At 41.0% G+C, this 25,016-nt stretch overlaps 1 protein-coding gene across 1 annotated transcript in view; it reads right to left on the reverse strand.

Annotated features, from left to right (window-relative positions):
- The window catches only part of LOC133043711 (uncharacterized), a 234,134-nt gene extending 209,473 nt beyond the window's left edge, over nucleotides 1-24,661 (reverse strand). The window contains 11 exon segments of the mRNA XM_061124863.1: nucleotides 4,401-4,637; nucleotides 4,640-4,711; nucleotides 4,829-4,840; nucleotides 5,836-5,953; nucleotides 5,955-6,139; nucleotides 6,216-6,308; nucleotides 10,876-11,193; nucleotides 11,286-11,594; nucleotides 19,106-19,225; nucleotides 19,228-19,425; nucleotides 24,543-24,661. Coding sequence (XP_060980846.1) covers nucleotides 4,401-4,637; nucleotides 4,640-4,711; nucleotides 4,829-4,840; nucleotides 5,836-5,953; nucleotides 5,955-6,139; nucleotides 6,216-6,308; nucleotides 10,876-11,193; nucleotides 11,286-11,594; nucleotides 19,106-19,225; nucleotides 19,228-19,425; nucleotides 24,543-24,615 — 1,735 coding nt within the window. The 5' untranslated portion in view covers nucleotides 24,616-24,661.
- Between the last annotated feature and the right edge of the window lie 355 nt (nucleotides 24,662-25,016).

The following is a 25,016-nucleotide window of genomic DNA, read 5'->3' on the forward strand; positions in this document are numbered from 1 at the left end:
TGAACAAAAACTGAAAAATTATTAGGGACAAATTGAACCAAAGAGGTGATAGTCCTGTACACTGAAACTCTAAGGCACTGATGAAAGATAGTGGATTTTGTTATCAAAATTCCAAAGGAAATTTTCACAGACATGGAACAAACAATTCTAAAATTTGTATGGAACCACAAAGGACACTGAATAGCCAAAGCAATCTTGAGAAAGAAGAACAGTATTGGAGGTGCCATGTTTCCTGATTTAAAACTATATTTCAAAGCTATATTAAGGAAAACAGTATAGTGTTGGTATAAAAATGGGTGCAGAGATCAACAGAATAGAATAGAGAGCCCAGAAATACACCCAAATACATACAGTTAATTAATTTTTGACAGGGGAACTAGGAATATGCAATGCAGAAAGGACAGTCTCTTCAATAAATGGTGTTGGGAAAACTGGACAGCTACATGCAAAAAATAAAACTGGACCACTCTCTTATACCATTCACAGAAATTAATTCAAAATGGATCAAAGACTTAATCATAAGTCCTGCAGCCATAAAAATCCTGGAAGAAAAAATAGGAAGAAAAAGTCATAGACATTAGTTTGGGGGGTGGCTTTTTGGATTTGATGCCAAAAGCAAAGGCAACAAGAGCAAAACTAACTAAGCAGGACGACATAAAACTAAAAAGCTTCTGCACAACAAAGGGCACCATCAGCAAAATGAGGAACTTGCCGGGTAGTCCAGTGGTCAGGACTCAGTGCTTCCACTACCATGGCCCAGATTAAATCTCTGTTTGGGGAACTAAGATCCAGTAGGCCATGCAGGTGGGTAAATATATAAATAAAGGGCAAAGATATTGTGGTGAAAAATAGTTTTTAAAAAATGGAAAGACGATCTATAGTATTGGAGAAAATATTTGCAAAATATATGTCTGATATGGGTTAATATGTGGAATACATAAAGAACTCATACAACTCAATAGCAAAAGAATACAATCTCATTTAAAAATGGGCAGAATAGAAAACCCTAAAGACTCTACCAGAAAATTACTAGAGCTAATCAATGAATACAGTAATGTTGCAGGATATAAAATTAACACACAGAAATCCCTTGCATTCCTATATGCTAACAATGAGAAAACAGAAAGAGAAATTAAGGAAACAATACCATTCACCATTGCAACGAAAAGAATAAAATACTTAGGAGTATATCTACCTAAAGAAATGAAAGACCTATATATAGAAAACTATAAAATACTGATGAAAGAAATCAAAGAGGACACAAATAGATGGAGAAATATACTGTGTTCATGGATTGGAAGAATCAATATTGTGAAAATGACTACACTACTCAAAGCAATCTATAGATTCAATGCAATCCCTATCAAGATACCAATGGTATTTTTCACCAAACTAGAACAAATAATTTCACATTTGTATGGAAATACAAAAAACCTCAAATAGCCAAAGCAATCTTGAGAAAGAAGAATGGAACTGGAGGAACCAACCTGCCTGACTTCAAGCTCTACTACAAAGCCACAGTCATCAAGAGAGTATGGTACTGGCACAAAGACAGAAATATACATCAATGGAACAAAATAGAAAGCCCAGAGATAAATCTATATACCTATGGACACCTTATCTTCGACAAAGGAGGCAAGGATATACAATGGAGAAAAGACAACCTCTTTAACAAGTGGTGCTGGGAAAACTGGTCAACCACTTGTAAAAGAATGAAACTAGAACACATTCTAACACCATACACAAAAATAAACTCAAAATGGATTAAAGATCTAAATGTAAGACCAGAAACTATAAAACTCCTAGAGGAGAACATAGGCAAAACCCTCTCCGACATAAATCACAGCAGGATCCTCTATCACCCACCTCCCAGAATATTGGAAATAAAAGCAAAAATAGACAAATGGGACCTAATGAAACTTAAAAGCTTTTGCACAGCAAAGGAAACTATATGCAAGGTGAAAAGACAGCCTTCAGAATGGGTGAAAATAATAGCAAACAAAGCAACAGACAAAGGATTAATCTCAAAAATATACAAGCAACTCCTGCACCTCAATTCCAGAAAAATAAATGACCCAATCAAACAATGGGCCAAAGAACCAAACAGACATTTCTCCCAAGAAGACATACAGATGGCTAACAGACACATGAAAAGATGCTCAACATCACTCATTATCAGATAAATGCAAATCAAAACCACAGTGAGGTACCATCTCACACCAGTCAGAATGGCTGCTATCCAAAAGTCTACAAGCAATAAATGCTGGAGAGGGTGTGGAGAAAAGGTAACCCTCCTACACTGTTGGTGGGAATGCAAACTAGTACAGCCACTATGGAGAACAGTGTGGAGATTCCTTAAAAAAAACTGGAAATAGAACTGCCATATGACCCAACAATCCCACTCCTGGGCATACACACCAAGGAAACCAGATCTGAAAGAGACATGTGCACCCCAGTGCTCATCGCAACACTGTTTATAACAGACAGGACATGGAAGCAACCTAGATGCCCATCAGCAGACGAATGGATAAGGAAGGTACATATACACCATGGAATATTACTCAGCCATTAAAAAGAATTCATTTGAACCAGTTCTAATGAGATGGATGAAACTGGAGCCCATTATACAGAGTGAAGTAAGCCAGAAAGATAAAGACCAATATAGTATACTAATGCATATATATGGAATTTTAAAAGATGGTAGCAATAACCCTATATGCAAAACAGAAAAAGAGACAGAGATGTACAGAACAGACTTTGGGACTCTGTGGGAGAAGGCGAGGGTGGGATGTCCTGAGAGAATAGCATTGAAACAAGTATACTATCAAGGGTGAAACAGATCACCAGCCCAGGTTGGATGCATGAGACAAATGCTCAGGGCTGGTGCACTGGGAAGACCCAGAGAGATGGGATGGGGAGGGAGGAGGGAGGGGGGATCAGGATGGGAACACATGCAAATCCATGGCTGATTCATGTCAATGTATGGCAAAAACCACTACAATATTGTAAAGTAATTAGCCTCCAACTAATAAAAATAAAAGAAAAAAAAATGGGCAGAGGACCCGAATAGACATTTTTTCAAAGAAAACATACAGTTGTTCATGAAAAGGTACATGAAATGATATACAACATTACTAATCGTCAAGAAAATGCAAATCAAAACCACAATGAGATATCACCTCATAGGGTTGTTTTTAATCAAAAAGACAAGAAATAACAAGAATTTTTGAGAATGTGGCTAGAAGAGAAAGGTTGTGCACAGTTGGGGAAAAGATAAGTTGGTGTAGCCACCATGGAAAACAGTATTAAGGTTCCTCAATAGTAACTGAAACCTAAAAATAGAACTGCCATGTGATTTAGTAATTTCACTTTGGGGTATTTATCTGAAGAAAATAAAAACACTAACTTAAAAAGATATGTGCAACCCAATGTTCATTGAAGAATTGTTCAAAATAGCCAAACAACATTAAGCCTTTTTTGATGGATGAATGGATAAATAAAATTTGCTATGTACATATATCCAACCATAAAAAAGAATAAAATATTGCCATTTGCAACATGGATGGAACCTGAGGGCATTACGCTAAATAATTCAGACAGAAAAAGAAAAATACCATTAATTTTATTTGTATGTGGATTATTAAAAACAAAACAAACCCCAAAACAGAAAAATGAGTTCAGAGATGCAAAGAACAGTTTGGTGGTTTCCAGAGAGTCAACGTGGTCAAAATGGGATGGGTGAAAGTAGCCAAAAGATACAAACTTCCAGGTCTAAAATTAATGTCATGCAGATGTAATGTACAGCATGGTGACTACAGTTAACCCTGTATTTTATACTTGAGAGTAGGTAGGAGAAGACATCTTAAAGTTTTCATCATAAGAAAAAAAAATTGTAACTACATGTTGTGATGGATATTACTATACATGTGCTGATTATTTACCAATATGTACAAATAGATAAATACTATATTGTGCACTTAGGACTAGTAAACAACGTTACAAGAATTACATCTCAGAAATTTTAACAAACAAGTTTGGAATACGTGAATTAAATTAGTTCCATCCTTACCTCATTTAGGCTTCTCTGGTGGCTCAGATGGTAAAGAATCTGACTGCAATGCGGAAGACCGATTTTGATACCTGGGGTCAGGATGATCCCCTGGAGAAGGGAGTAGCTACCCACTTCAGTATTCTTGATGGAGAATTCCATGGACAGAGGAACTTGGCAGGCTATATAGTCCATGGTGTTGCAAAGGGTCAGACATGACTGAGTGACTAACATTTTTACTTAATGTCATTTTGTGTACCCAAATTAAACTCATCACTTAGATTTTAAAATATCAAATCTCACTGCATCCTACAGGGTTGGTTCAGACATACAGAAAGAGACAGTAAGTCACCTGCACACGAGATATAGGCTTCCTCCTTTGGAGACCATGAAGTGTAATTCTAAGGGTCAGAAGGACACTGCCAGAGAGAGGTGTCAGTTTTCCGACAGCAGATTCCATCTACCCACCGGGGTCTGGAACCTTCCCTGAGACCAACAGAAGAGTTGAGGGTTCCACTGTCCCCACAGCCAAGCTGTCTGCAGATCACAGACACAGTGATGTGTTCCATGGGGCTGTGGCAGACACTGTTGTGGAAGTGTAGAAAACTTCCAGCCACCCAGCACACTGCTGGTCTTCACTCAGCATCCTGAGGGACAGGAACTCTAAGGTTAAAAGGGGAGGAGACAGGACACAGTGAAAATTTTGCTGGATGTTTTAGGTTTTCCTTTCTTCTAGAAATGGTGAACATTCATCTCTGACCTTGTTCAAGAGATACCCACTAGATAACAAGACTGACATCGCCTCCCTTTTAACTGACTTTGTCCATTTGTGTCTATCTTTCTATTTCTACCACAATGGTGTAGTGGATATGAACTGAGAGGAAGACCAAACTCGTGGGTGCTAGTGAGGGAGGGAAGCTGAATCCTGCTTCCTGATGAAATCTTTGAAGAGTATGTCAAAGGGATGTGATGTGGATATTGGGGAGACAGGCAGAATAATTAACCCCAAAATGTCCACATCCCAAACTCTGCAACTTGTGAATCTGTTACCATATCTGACAAGAGGGATTTACAAATATGATTAAGGTAAGGACCGTGAGATGGTGAGTTTAAGCTAGAATATTGTACTCACTTGTACTAATGTGAGCCGAGTCTAACCACATCCTTAGACCCACTGTCTTTAAAAGTAGAATACTTTTCTTAGCTCTGGTTAGAAAGAGAGATGTGACTCTGGATAATGGTTGAAGACAGGCAGCATTGCTGATCTGAAAATGGATGAAGGGGGCTATGAACCAAAGGATGTAGGCAGTTTCTAGAAGCTTGAAAAGACAAGAAACAGATTTGCCCCTAAAGCCGCAAAAGTGATGAGGCTCTGCTGATCCCAGCCCACTGAGATCCCTGCTGGACATCTAAGGTACAGAAGTAAGGCAACAAACACATATTGTTTTAAACCACTAGTTGGTATATTGTTACCTAAGCAAATGAAAACTAGTACTGTGGGTTTAAATTTTCTGTATGTAACTGGAGAGAGCCCTGCTTTCAAGAAAGCCTGTGAAAAAAGGCTCTGCCTGGAAACACTGCTGAAAAGAAAGCACCAGAACCTCAGCTGCTGCAGGAGGAAGTGAAAGCACCTCTTCATATTTTCTGGAAACACAGGCTCCATGAGAGGAAGCCTCCTCCTCTGGTCCTTTCAGCATCTCTCCCTCAGGACTCAGACCCCGGCCCTCCAGGGCCCCACCCCTCCTCCAGCCTATGGATAGTGTGCAGCGCAGACCTAAGCAGATGACCCCCCGCGTCCTGCTTGTGTCTGCAGTTGTGCCATCCCCAGTCCCGGGAAGGGAACCTCCACACGTGGGACTCCTTTCCTGTGCAATTCAGGTCGTCCAGCCAGATGGGCCCTGATCCCAACCCCGAAGTGAGCAGATCCCATGGCATTGAGGGCTTCTCCACAGCCCAGCTGCCTGCACATCACGCGGGCATCGTCCAGGTCCCAGCTGTCATCGCAGATGGTGCCCCAGGAGTCCTGGTCCAGGATCTTCACTCTCCCGGCGCAGGGACCGCCCCCGTCCACCAGGCGGAGCTGTCTGCTGTCTGAGGAGAGAGAAATGGGACAATGGGAGTGTTGACAGGGGAATGAGAAGGGTCTCCTCTCCTGTGGGACCCTCACCTGAGCAGTAGGGGGCGCTCTCCTCTGAGGCCGTAGAGCCTGCTGGTTCAGATATGGAGTCTTTGCATTGTGGCAGCACCTGAGTGTGATTTCCTGCAGAAACAACAATGATCAGAAGTCTGGAAGGGTTGAAGAACAAGAAACTGTTAAGGGAAATAATGACCTAGTGATGGAGCCTAAGATGAAAGCTGTGACCCAGCAGTAAAGTTATAATCTTAGTGTTCACATTCTCCAAGGAGAGTTCTGCTTCTGACAGTACCACAATTTTTGTTTTAACCCAAGTGTTGCTGTAAGAATGAGTTAAGTAAGATGTTCTATTCCTAAATCTATCCCGGAGCTGTGCTTAGTCACTCAGGCTTGTCTGATTCTTTGCAACCCTGTGGACTGTAGCCCCCCAGAATCCTCTGTCCATGTTGATTCTCCAGGCAAGAATAGTGGAGTGGGTTGCCACACCCTCCTCTAGGGGATCTTCCCAACCCAGGGATGGAACCCAGGTCTCCAGCTTTGATGCTTTACTGTCTAAGCCACCAGGGAAGCCCAAATCTACATTTAAGTAGAAGCAAAACAAAATTCTTTGTGAATGAGTTCTACAATTTCTTCAATATCTATCTTTAAAACAAACACATTTACAATAGATCTCATGAAAAATGGAAAGGAAAAAGGAGACATTAAAAAGAATTCCCCAGGGTTTTCAGCTGCTAGAGTTACCTGACAGAGAATTTAAATAGCCATGATTAAAGTGCTTGTGGAATTAAGCGCTGACAAAATGTGTATCTTTGTAGAGAAATGATAACAAAAACCAAATACTTCTAGAGCACAAAAACTTGTTACCTGAAACTAAGAACTAAAGAATAAGTGTATCCCATCAGTCTAATGAGATGGATGAAACTGGAGTCCATCATACAGAGTGAAGTAAGCCAGAAAGATAAAGACCAATACAGTATACTAACACATATATATGGAATTTAGAAAGATGGTAACGATAACCCTATATGCAAAACAGAAAAAGAGACACAGATGTACAGAACAGAATTTTGGACTCTGTGGGAGAAGGCGAGGGTGGGATGTTTCGAGAGAACAGCATCAAAACATGTATATTATCAAGGGTGAAGCAGATCACCAGCCCAGGCTGGATGCATGAGACACGTGCTCGGGCCTGGTGCACTGGGAAGACTCAGAGGAATCGGGTGGAGAGGCAGGTGGGAGGGGGGATAGGGATGGGGAAAATACATGTAAATCCATGGCTGATTCATGTCAATGTATGACAAAAACCACTACAATATTGTAAAGTAATTAGCCTCCAACTAATAAAAATAAATGGAAAAAAAAAGAATAAATGTAGCCACACATTAGCTCAGCATAAGGTACAAACATCAAAATGCAAGATCAGAGGATATTCTTCAAATTAGAAATTCAGGTTCTGGTTATATTGTTGTATAGCAGATTTTTCCCCAAAACTTAGTTCAGTCACTCAGTCATGTCCGATTCTTTGCGAGCCCATGGACTGCAGCATACCAGACTTCGCTGTCCATCACCAGCTCCCAGAGCTTGTTCAAACTCATATCCATCGAGTCACTGATGCCATCCAACCACCTCATCCTCTGTTGTCCCCTTCTCCTCCTGCCTTCAATCTTTTCTAGCATCAGAGTCTTTTCAGATGAGTCAGTTCTTCACATCAGGTGGCCAAAGTATTGGAACTTCAGATTCAGCAACAGTACTTCCAATGAATATTCAGGACTGATTTCCTTTAGGACTGACTGGTTTGATTTCCTTGCAGTCCAAGGGACTCTCAAGAGTCTTCTTCAACAACACAGTTCAAAAGCATCAGTCCTTCAGCACTCAGCCTTCTTTATGGTCCACCTCTCACATTCATACATGACTACTGGAAAAACGATAGTTTTGACTAGATGGGTCTTTGTTGGCAAACCAATATCTCTGCTTTTTAATATGCTGTCTAAGTTGGTCATAGCTTTTCTTACAAAGAGTAAGCATCTTTTAATTTCATGGCTACAATCACCATCTGCAGTGATTTTGGAGCCCCCAAAAATAAAGGCTGTTTCCATTGTTTCCCCATCTATTTGCCATGAAGTGATGGGACTGGATGTCATGATCTTTGTTTTTTGAATGTTGAGTTTTAAGCCAACTATTTCACTCTCCTCTTTCACTTTCATCAAGAGGCTTTTCAGTTCCTGTTCGCTTTCTGCCTTAAGGGTAGTGTCATTAGCATATCTGAGGTCTGTGATATTTCTCTTTGCAATCTTGATTCCAGCTTGTGATTCATCCAGCCAGTCATTTCACATGATGTACTCTGCATATAAGTTAAATAAGCAGAGTGACAAAACACAGCCTTGAAGTACTGCTTTCCCAATTTGGAAATAGTCTGGTCTTCCATGTCCAGTTCTAACTGTTGCTTCTTGACCTGCATACAGATTGCCCAGGAGGTAGGTAAGGTGGTCTGGTATTCCCATTTCTTGAAGAATTTTCCACAGTTTGTTGTGATCCACATAGTCAAAGTGTTGGCATAGTCAATAATGCAGAAGTAGATGTTTTTCTGGAACTCTCTTGCTTTTTCTGTGATCCAACAGATGCTAGCAATTTGATCATTATGAAAAGGCAAAATTTAGTAGCTGAAGGAAAAATATATATACTTCATTTTGCTTATGACTTTGGCTCATTAATCAGAAAAAGATTCAGTTTGGCAGTCTTTCCGTCGGGTCTTTCAGTGCTGCAATTAGATATCACCTGGAGCTGAAGTCATTTAAAGACTTGACTGAACTCTGATTCTGTAAGGAAATTCCCAGAAGTGTGCTAAAGGTAAAGGAACATCATATCTTAAACTTAATTCAGAAAGATTTTGCATATTCAGGAAGAAATGGGGCAGAAGGGAAACAGAGAAGGAAGGACAGGGAGAGAGATTAAAGAAAATGTTGATACTAACATTGAGAATCCAGGTAAAGTCATAAGGGAATTTTTATATTATTTTCCCAACATTTGTATAAGTCTCAAGTTACATCAAAATTTAAAAAATTGAAAGATGAAAACAAGTTAGAGAGAATTCATTGCCAGGACACTTTCACAAAAATACTCATAACATCAAAAATAAAATACCTAGGGAAAATCTAGTAGAAGATGGGCAAAATCTCTGAGAGAAATTCAAGATGTAACTGAATGGAGGAATGTATTATGTCAATGATTTGGGGAGTTCAACATTGTCAGTGTCATTCATCCTCAAATTTCTATGTCTCCTCTCAAATTTCTAAACCTAATCTCAATGTAAATACTCTTAAGCTTTTCTTTTGGTGAAAAACGACAAACTGATTTCTAAATTCAATCAAAATACAAGCAACCAAGAGTGACCAGCACAGTTGGTAAGAAAAGCAACGATGTTAGAGGAGTTAATATAAAGTAACTCTTGTAAATTAAAATTATTCAGACTTACTACAAAGTTTGAAACTTGGGGAGATAGTGAAGGACAGGAAAGCCTGGTGTGCTGTAGTCCATGGGGTCACAAAGAGTCAGACATGACTTAGCAATTGAACAACAACTATGAAGTTATCATAATTAAGAAAATGCAGTATTGGTGCAAGGATAGACAAATGATAACATGGAACAGAATAGGGAGTCTCAAAAAAGACAGACATACTTGCCCTTCTGCTTATGACAAAGGCAGCACTGCAGTGGGTAAAGGAGTCTTTTCAGAAAAAGATTCTGAGTTAATTGCATGTCCGTATGAAACCTGACACTTATCTTACACGGATATCAATCCCAGAAGGAATGCACAATAATATGCAAGAGAAAAATGATAAAATTTCCATAAGATACTCTTGGAGAATGTTTTTATGATCTTGGAGTAGGCAAAATTCTTTTTTAAAGGATATAAGAAGCATTAAATGTATAGAAAAAAGTTGGCAAGTTATGTTTCCATAAGATTAAGAAATGAGTTCATCAAAGGACACCATTTGATTAAGAATATGAAAATAAAACACCAAGGGTTAAACATGGAAAATAAGTAACACATATTTGAGTCCAAAGACACTGTCATGGTTAAGTTGTTGCATCATACTTGTAATAGTCAAGAACTGGAAACAGCTCAGATATCTACTGTCAGTCACATGGATCAGTACATGGTCATGTACTGATACTCTAAAGTAAAAAAAAAAAAAAGTAAGGTGCTACAATAAACAACAAAATGTGTGAATCCCAAACATAATTTTGAGGCTGGGAAATTAGATACAAAAGATGCAACATACTGCATCATTTTATAGAAAGTTCAAACATTAATAAAATACTCCATGTCAGCAGAGGTTAGCTAAGTGATTTTCCATTTAGAAGAGGGAGGACACAGTTACTGGGGGCAACAGTGACTGTGGTGCTGGGGACATTCTCTTTGTTGCTCTGGATTGGGGTTCATACTGAGGTCAATACTTACTGCTTATACATTGTTTTCTATGATTACATGGAAGCAACAATGTTGCTTAAAAATATATTATTCCCCTTCATACTTCTTGCCCTGACCTGAAAAATAAATAAACAATGAGAAGATCCACATTTCACCATGAAATATCTAACTTTCAAAGCCAATTTTCCCTCCCTCTCTGCTATTGGGGACATTTCACTCCAAGAGCATCCTGAGTACCAACAGCCCTTCTCTCTCTCTTACCTGAGCAGATCACAGAGGCCGTGTTGCCATGGGAACAGTCAGGACCACCCAGGGCAGTCACAGGACAACTCCACAGGAAGGACTCAGCCCCTGAGCAGTGAAATCAGACTGTTGAGATCTGATTACCTCCTTCCACAAAGTGTGGTCCTCTGGGAGTGGAGATAGCGACTCCACAGCCAAGCTGACGACAGACAACACTGGCATTGGCCAGACTCCAGTGGGAGGCACAGAGCGCTCTCCATCATCCAGAAATGTTCATCTCCACCTGCCCCTCACACTGAGAGGAGCCGTTTGTCATGAGCCGGACTTCTGAGTATGCTGGTAGAAGAAGACAGAGTTTCAGCAAAATCTCATGATTTCTCACCTGAACAGGATGTTCACAGAGATGAAAGGCCTGACCTTCATCTCACCTGAACAGACAACCTGAGCAGCTCCATTGTGGTGACACGTGCCCCCTGGACAGGGCACTCTGGGGCAGACCCAGAGCTCAGGCTCCTGCCCCTCACACCTGAACTCTTCAGCCCAGACCCAAGCACTGGACTCTCTGAACGGCACATGCCCCAGGACAGACACAGCCTTGCCACACTCCAGCTCTGCACAGATGACCTGGGCAGTGGGGAATGTGAAGTTCCCATCAGACATTGGGGCCCAGGCTTCTCCAGAATGCACTTCTACTCTCCCTGAGCAGGGTCCATCCCCTCCAGCCAGACGCACAAATCCTAAGAGGAAACAACAACAAAACCAGTGAGTGTTCATGGTACTGACTTGGCAATTGTAGACCGCACATCACAGGCAGTGGTATGAAAGATTTTTTTTTTCTAGGAGTGGAGCATGTAGAGAATCTTTGACAGTTAGTGTCCTAATTGAATTTTCATGAGCAGGTTTCTGAAGAGAAATCCAGAAGTGTTACAGGGTCAGTTTGGCATGGCTGAATCCCAAGAACATACACTTTGAGACTGGTTAGAAATCTGAATTCCTTGGTCTAGGAGCCCGGAAACTACAGAGCCCAATTCAGATCATTAGAATGGCTGAATACTGGAAACACATGTTTTAGCATTGGTTGGAGAAGTGAGTTTCTCATTTAGCAGCCTAGAACCTACAGATCCAAGGATAATACATAATATTCAGGCACTTGAATGTAGAGATACACAGAACAGAAGCCACCCACAGGGACGTGGGCTATGAGATAGAGACCTAGCATTCAGACAAGCTTAGAAAGCTTTCATGGGACTTGTGGGGCTAATATTCTGACCAGTTATCTTTCCCAGGATCTAGTCCTCAAGTGACATAGGTTAGGGAAAGTCCTGAGGCTGGATCCATGAGAGCATGACAACCTGTAGGCGGGTGACGGCTCCAGAGAAGAAATATAGACACTATCATTAATTCACATTTATGTCATCACAACTTGTCTTTCCGATACTTTTTGATGCCAAAAAATTCCATGAATTTCTTCAATGACCTCAGTGGGAAAGAAAATGAGTTAAGAAAACTCAGAGAGTCATAAAGAGAGAGTCCCAGCCATCTCTCTTGAAATCCTAGAATTTGTCAAAGAACCTGGGAGAGAGTGTGTTTTCAGTTGGAGTTTACCAGACAGCTCAGTTTCCAGATCATCTCCTATTAAAGGTTTTTCTTCTGAATCAGGACTCATAGAAAATGCTAAGGGCTGATAATAACTGATTTTAATACTATCATTGTACTTATTCTAACCACAGAAAAATATGCATTCTTCTCAAGTGCACATGGAATATTCTCCAAGCTAGGTTACACATAAGTCTTAACAAATTCAAAAATGTTAAAACAATTCCAAGTATCTTACATGACCATAATGGAATGGAACTAAAATTCAATAATGATAAGAAAACAGGAAATTCATGAATATATAAAAATTAAACCACATGCTCATATTTTAAGATTGTTTTCTCTATTTCTATAAAGAATGTCTTTAGGATTTAGATAGGACTTGCATTAAATCTGTAGATCATTTTGAGAAGTATAAGCATATTAACAATATTAATTCTTCCAGGCCAGAGGCACAGAATGACTTTCTATTGATCGTATTGTCCTTAATTTTCTTCATGAATGTTTTACAATTCTAAAAGAAGGAGGAAGAAGAAGGAGGAGGAAGGAGAAGTGAGCAAACAAGCCATAATTTGGAGAGTTCCAAGTTGAAAAAGCCTCAATATGGATAAAATATGCAAATATTTGTGGGAAACGCTCGTTGAATAGGTTGTTAGCATACTACATCACCCTCTTCTCCCATCTACTACCTAAGCTGCTATCCTTTCTCATTTCTCCCACTTCAGACAAGTAAACACCATTTTAAAAGATACAGATGGATGGAAAAGAAAATCAGAAAGGGTAGCTACTGCTGAAAAAGTAGGATATAGGTGGGGTATATGGCAGGCAAGGTGAGATCAAAGAAGTTTTGAAACTAAAGGAGGAAAACCAAAATAAAAGTTCATCATTTGGTCATCAAAGGAACACATTTAGAACTGAATGAAGATAACCCAATGAAAAAAACTTTATTTAATTCATCAAGTACAACTCCCTGATTTCTGGGTGTGTTTTGATTATTTACTTCTGAAGTTCTTCCTGGTAAAGGACTGCTTAGTGATGCCCAACATCCAACCAAAATATTATTAGAATTTCTGAAAGAGAGAAATGTAACCCATAACACATTTTTTCTTTTTTTTTTTTTCTTTTTTTTTTTTTTAATTTTATTTTTTTTTTATTTTTTTTTTTAATTTTTTATTATTTTTTTTTTTCCAGTGGGTTTTGTCATACATTGCTATGAATCAGCCATGGATTTACATGTATTCCCAATCCCGATCCCCCCTCCCACCTCCCTCTCCACCCGATTCCTCTGGGTCTTCCCAGTGCACCAGGCCGGAGCACTTGTCTCGTGCATCCCACCTGGGCTGGTGATCTGTTTCACCATAGATAGTATACATGCACATTTTTTAAAAACAATCATTTTAAGCAGCCTCAGAAATTAAAGAAATGATTGAATTGGCTGAAGAAATCTTTAAACCCCTAATGTCAATATGGTTAACGAAGCATAAAAATAAACAGGGAGAAAAACTAGAGACTTCTGAAACTGAATAATATAGTATTGGAATGAACAATTATTTGGATTAATTACACAAGAGACTAGACATTGCAGAATAAAAGAATTGGGAAGTAAAACACAGCAATAGAGACTATCTAAACTGAACCAAAGAGAGTAAAAAGCCAGAAAAATATGAATGGAAACTCAACAGCATGTGGGATAACATCCAAATATATAAAATATGTCTATTTGGAGATTCAGAAAAGGGGTGTGTAGAAAAATATTAAGAAAAGATAAATGAAATTTTCCCAAATTTATTGAAAACTGTAAAGCCACTGATCCAAAAAGCTAAACACACCCCAGACAAGATAGTGAAACCATTCTTAGAAAACATGACAATGTAATTACTGAAATTCAACAAACAAAACAAAAATATCTTAAGAGCCATGAGGGAAGTTTGACACACTATATACAGGAAACAAAAGGATAAGTATTATTTACTGACTTTTTGTTGGAAGCAGTGAAAGTCAGATGACAATGTAAGAACATATTTAAAGTATTGGGGTTGGGCATTTGTTAACCTAGAATTGAATCACCCAAGAAAACTGAATGAAAATTAAAATGATTTCAGGTAAACAAAAGATGATTGACTTGGAGGCCACCAGACACACACTACACTACTGCCTCAGAAAGTTCTTCAAGCTAAAGAGAGATGACAGCAGATGAAACCAGGGATCCTCTCAAAGCTGCAGAGACTGTGCTAAATGCTGATTCTCTATTAGAAGATTTAAGGGAAAATATTAGCAACAAACTATAAGAGTCATAATAAATTTATAAGTAGAGTGTATGACAATGATAGTACCAAAGACAAGAACAGGGAAGTGGAAGAAAACTATAGTGACTGACATTGCATGTTGTGACATAATATCATTTCAAGGTAAAACATAATTAAAGATTAATGATTCAACATTGGGCTTCCCAGGTGGTTCAGTGGAGAAGACTCCACCTGACAATGCAGAAGACACAGGTACGACCCCTGGTGTAGGAAAATCCCACATACCACGGAGCAACTAAGCCCATGCACCACAACTAGTGAGCCTGTGCTCTAGAGCCCAGGGCCCACGACTACTGAAGCTTGTGCACCCTAGAGCCTGTGCTTCAAAGCAAGAGAGGCCACCGCAATGAGAAGCTTGTGTATTGCAACTAGAGAGTAGCCTCTGATCTCCACAACTAGAGAAAAGCCCATGTAGCAATGAAGATCCAGCACAGCAAAAAATAAATAAAAATTACTTTAAAAATGGAGAAATAATTCAGCATTATAATCACCTAAAAATCTGATACAATTAATAAACCAATAGAGTATTTAAAATAAAATAATAAACTCAAAGATTAAAATAGGAGCAAATAAAAGATATAACAAATAGCAGGCAAGTACAGTTAAATCCAGTTATATCAACAACTACACTAAATGTAAATAATTTAAGTACTCCAAATAAAAAGCAAGATGATCAGACCAGATAAAATAAGACAAAACAATATACTGTCTACAAATATATATATATATATATATATATATATATATATGCTTAAATATAAACACAGAAACATATTAAAGAGAAAAAAAGTTATATACCATGCAAACACAAATCAGAGTAAGCTGTATATAGTATCTATATTAGTATCATACAAAATCAGAGTGTAAGACAAAGAATACATTCAGAGAAATAGAAATATTTTATGGTAATAAAATACAAAAGAAATTATATACTACCAAAACTGGTGGGTTAAAAAAAAAATGATGCTTAGAAGAAAATTTAGAACCTTGAGGTTTCTGTGATGCCTACATTAGAATAAAAATAGAAACAGAAAGAAATGATCCAAGACTCCACCTCAAAAACTACAAAAGCGACAACAATCATAACTGAAAAGTGAAAGTCACTCAGTCATGTCTGACTCTTTGTGACCCCATTGTCTATACAGTCCTTGGATTCTCCAGGCAAGAATACTGGAGTGGGTAGCTTTTCCCTTCTCCGGGAGATCTTCCCAACCCAGGGATCGAACACAGGACTCCCGCATTGCAGGCGGATTCTTTACCAGCTGAACCGCAAAGAAAGCCCAAGAATACTGGAGTGGGTAAACTATCCCTTCTCAAGGGGATCTTCCCAACTCAGGAATCAAACCAGGGTCTCCTGCATTGCAGGCAGGCTCTTTACCAACTGAGCTATCAGGGAAAACCATAACTGAAAAAGAGGAATGAAAACTGAGTACAGAAATCAATTAAGTAGAAAGCAAATACACAATCAAGAAAATCAATGGAGTCCATTAGTGATTCTCTTTAAAAAAACATTAATACTGATAATCTTTTAGCAAAACCAATTAAGAAAAAAAAAGAGGGAACACAAATTAACAAAGCCAGTAACAAAAGGAGGAATATCATTATAGATCTTCCCAACATTTAAAGATAAGAGATATGAACCAGTGCTACTTAGATCTTGCCAACATCTAAAGATACAAGACATGAACCAGTGTTATTCTAATTTGAAAAATTTTTTGTAAAATGGACCAAGTCCTTGAAGACAAATTACTGGTGAAACACAACTCATCAAAATCTGATTTAGAAAAAAGAGAAAAATATAAGTAATCTCATATTTGTTAAATAAACAGAATCCACTAAGAAAACTTCAACCTCCAAATGCTAGCACTTCCATATAGCTCAGGAATGACTCCCACAACGAGATAAAGGAAGAGAGGGAGGGAAGGAATGAGGGCAGGAAGAAAGTGTAACACAGAGTCTACACTGTGAATGTATGAATTGACCTGGATCTTGATCTCCTTGAATTCCCCTCCTGCAATCCTTGTATTTTCATCCCCTCACCATTGTGCACGTCAGTACTGTAGCCCCTGGTGGTTAGGACAATAATCAAGCCTCTGTCTGCAATGTATGAGTCCCAGGTTTGATCCCTGGGTGAGGAAGATTCCCTGGAGAAAGAAATGGCAACCCACTCCAGTATTCTTGCCTGGAGAATTCAAAGGACAGAGGACCCTGGTGGGTTATAGTCCATGGGGTTGCAAAAAGTAGGACAGGACTGAAGCAACTTAGCACACTTGCACCACAGTGCTTCTCAATTTGTATAGGCCCTCCCAAATCCTTTTCCTGAACCCCATGAAATCTCCTCCTTATTTGAAACAAGCTTCTCTACATTCTTCTTGGGTCATTGTTTCTACTCTAGATTTCTCCTAAACATGGTACTTCACTTCCAACAATCCACTACTGAGGCTGAAATTTCTTTTCCATACCTGACTCCTAAGGTTGGGCAGAAGAAACTCCAAGTGTTCGATTTTGATTAAGATAATGAAAAGACATGCTATTCTAATCTTGTCTCTGCTACATCACCACCACTTTGACTTATCTTCACATTAAAATATGTCTGAAAATACAGAAAAGACAGACCAGGGGGAGGAAGCTAGTGACAAAAAGAGAAATAGAAGGAACATGGAACCATTCATAAAAATGTGAGAGCCTAAGTTAGAGCAATGGTAGTCAGGGAGTACAAACCACAATCAGGGTTTAAATCAGAGCATTCTCCAATTCTCTACTTTTAAGTGTATCTTAACTGGATTTAATATCAAGACATCAGTATTCTTAGGATGGTAACATTGGGACTTCTAATTCCACACAAAGTTCCATCACACACTCCATTTTCATTCAGATGCTAATTTATCAAAATAAGGTAGAGACACCTGTAGTGTTTCCACAAATTTATCTGCAGTTGGAACCATGATTGGGACATTGTGACAATGAGGAAGGTTACTTGAGATGCCAGAAAACAGGCTTGTTTAAAACAAAAGCTTCTAACTAAAATTCAAATGCACCTTGAAAATTATTTTTAATAAGAATGATAAAGAGAATGGAAGGAAACATTTTGAAGAGATGAATAGATTTACGACATAAGTGCTGTAACAGTTTCACAAATGCATACTTATCAAGCAGTTTTGTATGTCAGTCATACCTCAGTAAAGTACTTTTTAAAAAGGAAAGGAATTGTCTTCTTAAGGGCCTCAAGTAGAATCATCAAAGATCTGCTGAAGGTGAGATTAGAAAAGATCACTTTCCCAATGATCTTCCGGGACATAAAACCCAATAGCTGGTTGGCTGTGGTGTTAAGGGCCTACTGCAGATGACCTCAGGCTCCCCTGTCCCACCATCTGATCAGACCGGGTGATTCTTGCCTAAGACCAGCTCCCTATTTGATGGAATTCACTGTGATAACTGACAATATCTTCCTCCAGTCCAGCTGCTCTGATGGGATTAATATCTTGGACATCCAATCTGCAATTGTGATAACAACTAGAAGTCTCTGCCAAATACTGTGAGCACCCACTCACACCCTAGTTTCACTGCTGTCTTTACCGCATCCACCTTGGCACAGGTCAAACACACTTAGATCACACTGACCACTTCTTAGGAGTCACTTCAGGTCCTCTTAGCTTCACTGCCTCTTATACGTAATGCACTTCAGCTACTGTGTTGTAAACGTCAAGACTGCATTTTCCTGCTCCCTCAACATCCCTAGAAATGTGATGTGAGCTCCCCACTCTCTTGATCAGGTGCACCAGTGTGATGAGACTTTTCCCTGCCACACGTCCCGCTTCTGGCTTCCCCTGACTGTGACATAGGGACATTTAAATGCACCAGTGAAGTCCCCTCACACACTTTCCTTCTGTAACTGCATCCTGACCCCCGGTATGGTCACTTGTCCATGGGTCTTCACATGCCATTTGGGGTCACCATCGCTTGGTTGAGCCTATTGTATTGTCACATCCTCCACATACCAACCTGATGGAGTGTGTGACTCTGACTTTTAGACCCTATGAGTATGATAAACCTTGTTGCCCACGACTCTTCTATGACCCCACCCCGCACCATGTAGCCACACCCTAGTGACCATTATGTCAAAGAATACGGAACAATTACCATGATGAGACTACATCACAGAAGTTGAACCCAGAAGCTGTATTATATGAAACTTTTGACCTCACCTCTCTGCCTCCTGTGACACATCACAAAGACCCTTCACCCAAGTATGTTCTAAAGCCTGTATCCATAATCTTGAGTCATTCTGGTGATAAGATGGAGGCTTTTCCTGCTAGAGATCCCCACACAGACCAGACAGGACTTACCTGAGCAGACTACTCTAGCATCCCAGTCATGGGTATAGCTATCATTACAGTGGTCTTTAATATTAGAATGCCTACAGTCACTGACAGTTGACTCTATCCCTTTACATGAAATATACAAAGCCAAATGGGGCCAAGTCCTGGTCCAAAATAAGCCCCTCCAAGAAAACCAATTGCAGCTCCACACCCCAGCTGTCTGCACATTACAGATGCATCCCCTATGCTCCAGTTGTCATTATCCATTGTGCCCCATTCTCCGTGGTGCTTCACTTCCACTCTCCCCTCACAGCAGTGGGCTCCATCCTTCAGCCTCAGCTCCAGAGCTGCAAGACAGACACAGACACGGGACACAGGAGAGATTTTAGGACACTTACAGTGGCATAAGTATTTAAAACATTAGCTCTCTGAGGAGCAAAAAAGTACATGGTATACAGTATTTGTTTACTTCTGTGGTATAAACATTTTCACTGTGGCCAACTCTAGGCTACCGATGTGCCATCACTGAACCTGGAGCAGAAAGGGAGGCACAGGTATTTCTCACAAGTCTGTAGAACCAGCTCCAGGGACACCACTGAGGACAGGCCGTCAGAGACTCTGGATGCTTCCCTCCCTGTAGATGTGCCCAAGGCTACTAGGGCCCAGCTTCCCCATCTCGGTTACAGCTCGTGGCCTGAGATCCAGGGAGGAATCCTCCCTCTCCTTCCCTGTCCATAAGGAACATCTCATCCAGCTTAGGAACAGAGGGCTGTGGTAACAGGCTCTAAAATGTCCTGGCTATTCCTGCCATCTGGTGTTCATGTCCTTGTGTAATTCCATGCTCTAATGTACTTAGTAATATGCATCTAACAAATGGAATTTGACAAAAGTGATCAGATGTCATTTAGCAATTAAGTAAGGAGACAACTCTGATTTCTGCATATAAAAAGGAATTCATTTGTAGGAACATCATAGATGGAGACATTACTAGTGTTCAGCAACACTTTATGAGCATATGGAAATAGTAATACTCCTTTGTCTGTTTGAAGGTAAGCATAACCCTGTGATCTGGCTCATTCAATGAAGTCAAGAACAAATGATGTCAGTTCCACACAGAAACATTTAAGAGCCAATATATTTTTCTACCACAGCAAATACTGAAAACTTGTGTTGTAGTGGTAGCATAATAAAATTGTGGAGCATTTAACAACCTAAGTGCTTGAAGAATTATAATAGCAGAAGTCCTGCCAAAGTGAACAGAATATGTCATATAAGGATAAATTTTGTTTTTTTGTTACTACAACATACCTAGCTTACTTTTACTAAAATGGAAAATCACAGCAGAAAATTGCCAAAAAGAAAAACACTGAGATAAAGACTAGGTATATAAAATTGAGAAACACCTACGCTGCTGCTGCTAAGTCGCTTCAGTCGTGTCCGGCTCTGTGCAACCCCATAGACGGCAGCCCACCAGGCTCTGCCATCCCTGGGATTCTCCAGGCAAGAATGCTGGAGTGGGTTGCCATTTCCTTCTCCAATGCATGAAAGTGAAAATTGAAAGTGAGGTCGCTCAGTCGTGTCCGACTCTTTGAGACCCCGTGGACTGCAGCCTACCAGGCTCCTCCACCCATGGAATTTTCCAGGCAAGAACACTGGAGTGGGGTGCCATTGCCTTCTCTGGAGAAACACCTATACTAACATCTTAATCCCCAAGAACAGGGTAGAGTAGATTGAAACTTTAAATTTACTGAAAGGAAAAAAAAAATGCCAATCTAAAATTCTAAGCTCAAAACCATTCTCTCAAGGAATAAAGACCTCAAATGTGCCATTACCAAAATGCTGATATAGGAGACAGCAGCCTCCATCCTCTTAAAAAAAAAGACCAAAAGTTAAACAGTGATCAGTAGTAAAAACAGCTCCAGAAAGATCTGCAGTATTCTAAGAAGTTTGACCATGCCAAGACACTGTCATTTTGGTAGCATCATTCCAAATCCTTCAAACCAGCATCACTCAGAGTTCCTCTCACCAGGAGAATAAGAGCAGGCTGAGTAACCAATGTCCCTAGCCTTTGGGGGCACCATATGAAAGTCCTGCTTCAGGTTCACTTCACACAGACCTGCAAAGCTGAGCCAGTCTCATAGAGATGGCTAGGCATAAGAAAGAAGAGCAAAGGACCAATAGCAACCACATGCAGGAGAAATCACAGTTCACAGTGACCTGCTCTGCAGACAGATGCAGCAGATTTTACCCCTGAAAGAATTAATAACCAACACAGATGATGGTTTTCCAGTAGTCATGTATGGGAGTGAGAGTTGGACCGTAAATAAGGCTGAGCGACGAAGAATGGATGCTTTCGAACTGTGGTGCTAGAGAAGATTCTTGAGAGTTTTTTGGACAGCCAGGAGATCAAACCAGTCAGTCCTAAAAGGAATAAACCCTGAATATTGATTGAAAAGACTGATGCTAGGGCTGAAACTACAATACTTTGGCCAACTGGTGCAAAGTGCTGACTCATTGGAAAATACCTTGATGCTAGGAAAGACTGAAGGAAAAGGAAAAATGAAGTACAGGATGAGATGGTTAGATAGCATCACCAGCTCAATGGACATGAGTTTGAACAATGAGCCATTGTGGGTCTTGGCCTTTGTTGCCTTCCTAGACGTTCCCACAACCTGAGCACCTGCAACCATCATCTCCCGCCAGAGGCACCTGCAATAGGCCCCTAAAGCCTGATGTGTGCACACCATTGGCTCTGGCCACCACCACTGCTGGTCATGATCCCTAGGCTTTGGAACCAGAGGTGCTGTTGAGGATACCAACAACCATTCCAGTGACAGCAGGCCCCCTGCAATACTTGAGAAACACCACACAGTTGTCAATGCTATGGACATCAGCAGCCTGAGCCAAACGGATCTCATGTCCTCCCAGACCCAATGCCACCTTATGCATTTGGCATCCTGCAGAACATTCCAGTGTTCCCCTACCCAGAGGTGAAAGGCTTTCCCTACTGAAATCATAATATAGATTCTGGTAGAGATGACTGCTTTTTTAAATGTGCAGACATCTACAAGAGAATAAGACATCAAGAAGAACTGGGGAAGCAAAATCCCACCAAAGGAATACAGTGAACCTCATGTAACCAGCTCAAAGTAATGGAGATCCAGGAATTGCCCAATGAAGAATTCAAAATAATGCTTCAAAAGATGCTCAAAGAGTTACAAGATAACTCAAATATTTAATGATACCAATAAAACAATGCAAATAAAATAGTAAGAACAATAAAGATATATAATTTTTTTTTAAAAGAACTAGCCAGATATTTTGAAACTGAATAATAAATGAATGCACTTCCCAGGTGGCAAAATAGTGATAAAGAAGCCACCTGCCAATGCAGGAGATGTAAGAGACTCGGGTTCAATCCCTGGGTCCAGAAGATCCCCTGGAGGAGGGCATGGCATCCCAGTCCAGTGTTCTTGCCGGAAGAATCCAATGGACAGAAGAGCCTGGTGGGCTACAGTCCATAGGGTCACAAAGAGCCAGACATGACTGAGGCGACTTAGCATCCACACAATATAATGATTAAACTGAAAAATTCAATACAGAGATTTAACAATAGACTTGACCGAGGAAAAGATAAAGAAAAAAGAATCAATGAGTTAGAAGAAAGATCAGTTGAAAGTATCCAAGTAGGGAAGCAAGAAGAGAATGAAAGGAATATAGAAAGCCAGTGGGAGCTATGGTCACCACAAAGAGGAACAATGTATGCAATGGAGTCAGGACAGGAGAAGTAAGGGAGAAAAGAATTAAGGGCTGAGGACTTCCTGGTGGTGCCGTGGATAAGAGTCCACCTGTCAATGCAGAGGACATCAGTTCAATCCCTGGTCCAGGAAGATTCCACATGCTGCAAAGCAACTAAGCCAATGTGTCACAACTACTGAAACCTGTGCCCCTAGAGCCTGTGGTCTGCACCAAGAGAAGCCACTGCAGTGAGAAGTCTGTGCACTGCAGCGAGGAGTAGCCCCTGCTTACCGCAACTAGAGAAATCCTGTATGCAATGAAGGAGACCTAGCGCAGCCAAAACTAAATAATTAAAAAAGAAAGGGGAAACACAGGCTGAGAATTTCCCAAACCTGGGGAAAGATCTGAACATCTAAGTTCAAGAAGCTAATAAGTCACCCCAAAATTTCGATCCAAACCTTTTCTAAGACTCACCAATTAAACTGTCCAAATGCAAAGACAAAGAGAATTCTAAAGGTCTAAAGAGAAGAAAAAATTTCTGTCACCCAAGAGAACTCCCATAAGGAGAGCTGCAGATTTGTCCAAAGAAACCTTGCAGACCATGACAGAAGGATTGATACATATTTCACTCTCACTCAGGGGAAAGCAGCTCCCAGGGAGGGACAGGAGAGGGCATGAGAGGAAGTGCTCCCTACAGAGTCACAGCAGATCCTGAGAAGTTGAAAGGATAATTCCAGGCCCCCAGCACATCAGAAAACATCACAGCGACTGGGGCAGAGACTTGGGAACTTATACCCCTAAGGCTGTGCTTCAACTGATCTCTGCAGACAAGAGGTCCCCTCTCCTGGCTGCAGGTTCCTCTGATCCACAAGGAACACCTGGTAGGAACAGGCAAGGCCAGCAGGCGGAGCCTCTCACAGAGCCCAGTGCTGGGCAGACAGGGCAACAAGCAGAGGGGAGCTGGGGGATGGGCGAGAGGAGCCAGAGAGAGGCAGGCAGGTGCGCCATTATCTCTGATCTGGTTACACGCAGCGGCCATGACACCCAGCCCTGTGGGACCCTGTGTGCTTCACAGGCCAATGGACTCAGTCCCTGCTCAGCAGCCCCATTCCTCTCATGCAGACAGGCTCCATCCCTCTTATACACACGTGCACACACACACAGCCTCACACACTCATTCACACACACACACACACACACATTCTCACACAAATACACACACCCTCACATGCTACTCACACACTCCACAAACACACACACTCTTCACACCCTCACACACACATTCTCTTACACACACACACCCTCACATACACACATCCTCACACATTCTTCACACACGACACAGGAAACATGGGGACCCACAGGCAGTGCTCACACACCAGGCACATGGAGCGTGTGGGAACAGCCCAGAGTCCCAGCTGAGCTCAGTCACTGGACCTTCCACACACTGGCAGCCACTGGGACTCCTAGAAGCTCCCTGAGAACAAGAGAGACAGTGGAGGGACTCAGGCTGACCCAGCTCGGTCCAGACCAAATCTCACTGCTCTGTAAAATCTGCCGCTACGATCAGTGGACCCCCCACAGTAGAGGGACCAGTGTTCACAGTCAGCGTGGCTCCTTTTTGGTCAAAAACACTGAGACTGTGGCTCCACAGCTCCAGACACCTTTCCTTTCACCACAGTGTCCACTCCCTGCTGTGGACCCAGGACAGAGGGGCAGCTCTTACCTTGACCACCAACCACGGTGCCGAGGAGGAGGACACAGAGTCTCTGGAGGGAGAGGTGTTGGCTCAGAGCCATCCTGACCCCACGTCCTCAAGGTCACAGTCGCAGCTGCAGGGTCAGCCTGTGAGGAGGCGTCAGGGTGCTGATCGGGGTCTATATAAACCGTCCCCTATATCCTCCCTCCTGAGAGCCAATAGCGACACCTTTCACCATTTCAGACATTATTGGAGGCTGCATCTGCCCCTTTCTGAACACCAATGAGCTTCTGAAACTTCCACATCTCCTTATATGAACAACATGGTCCTTTGACCTCCTACTTCCATGGTCCTGAGAGCCTGGTCCCATGACCGGGACTGGGATAGAAAAGGTGCATCAAAAACCATGAGTGCCTTTCTCTCTCCTAATCACCCTGATTGACATCTGCAGATGTCATCTCACAGGGTGCTAGGTGTGGGATCTGTTGGCCTGTGGAGAAT

Source organism: Dama dama, chromosome 22, assembly GCF_033118175.1.
Source record: "Dama dama isolate Ldn47 chromosome 22, ASM3311817v1, whole genome shotgun sequence".
NCBI lineage: Eukaryota > Metazoa > Chordata > Mammalia > Artiodactyla > Cervidae > Dama > Dama dama.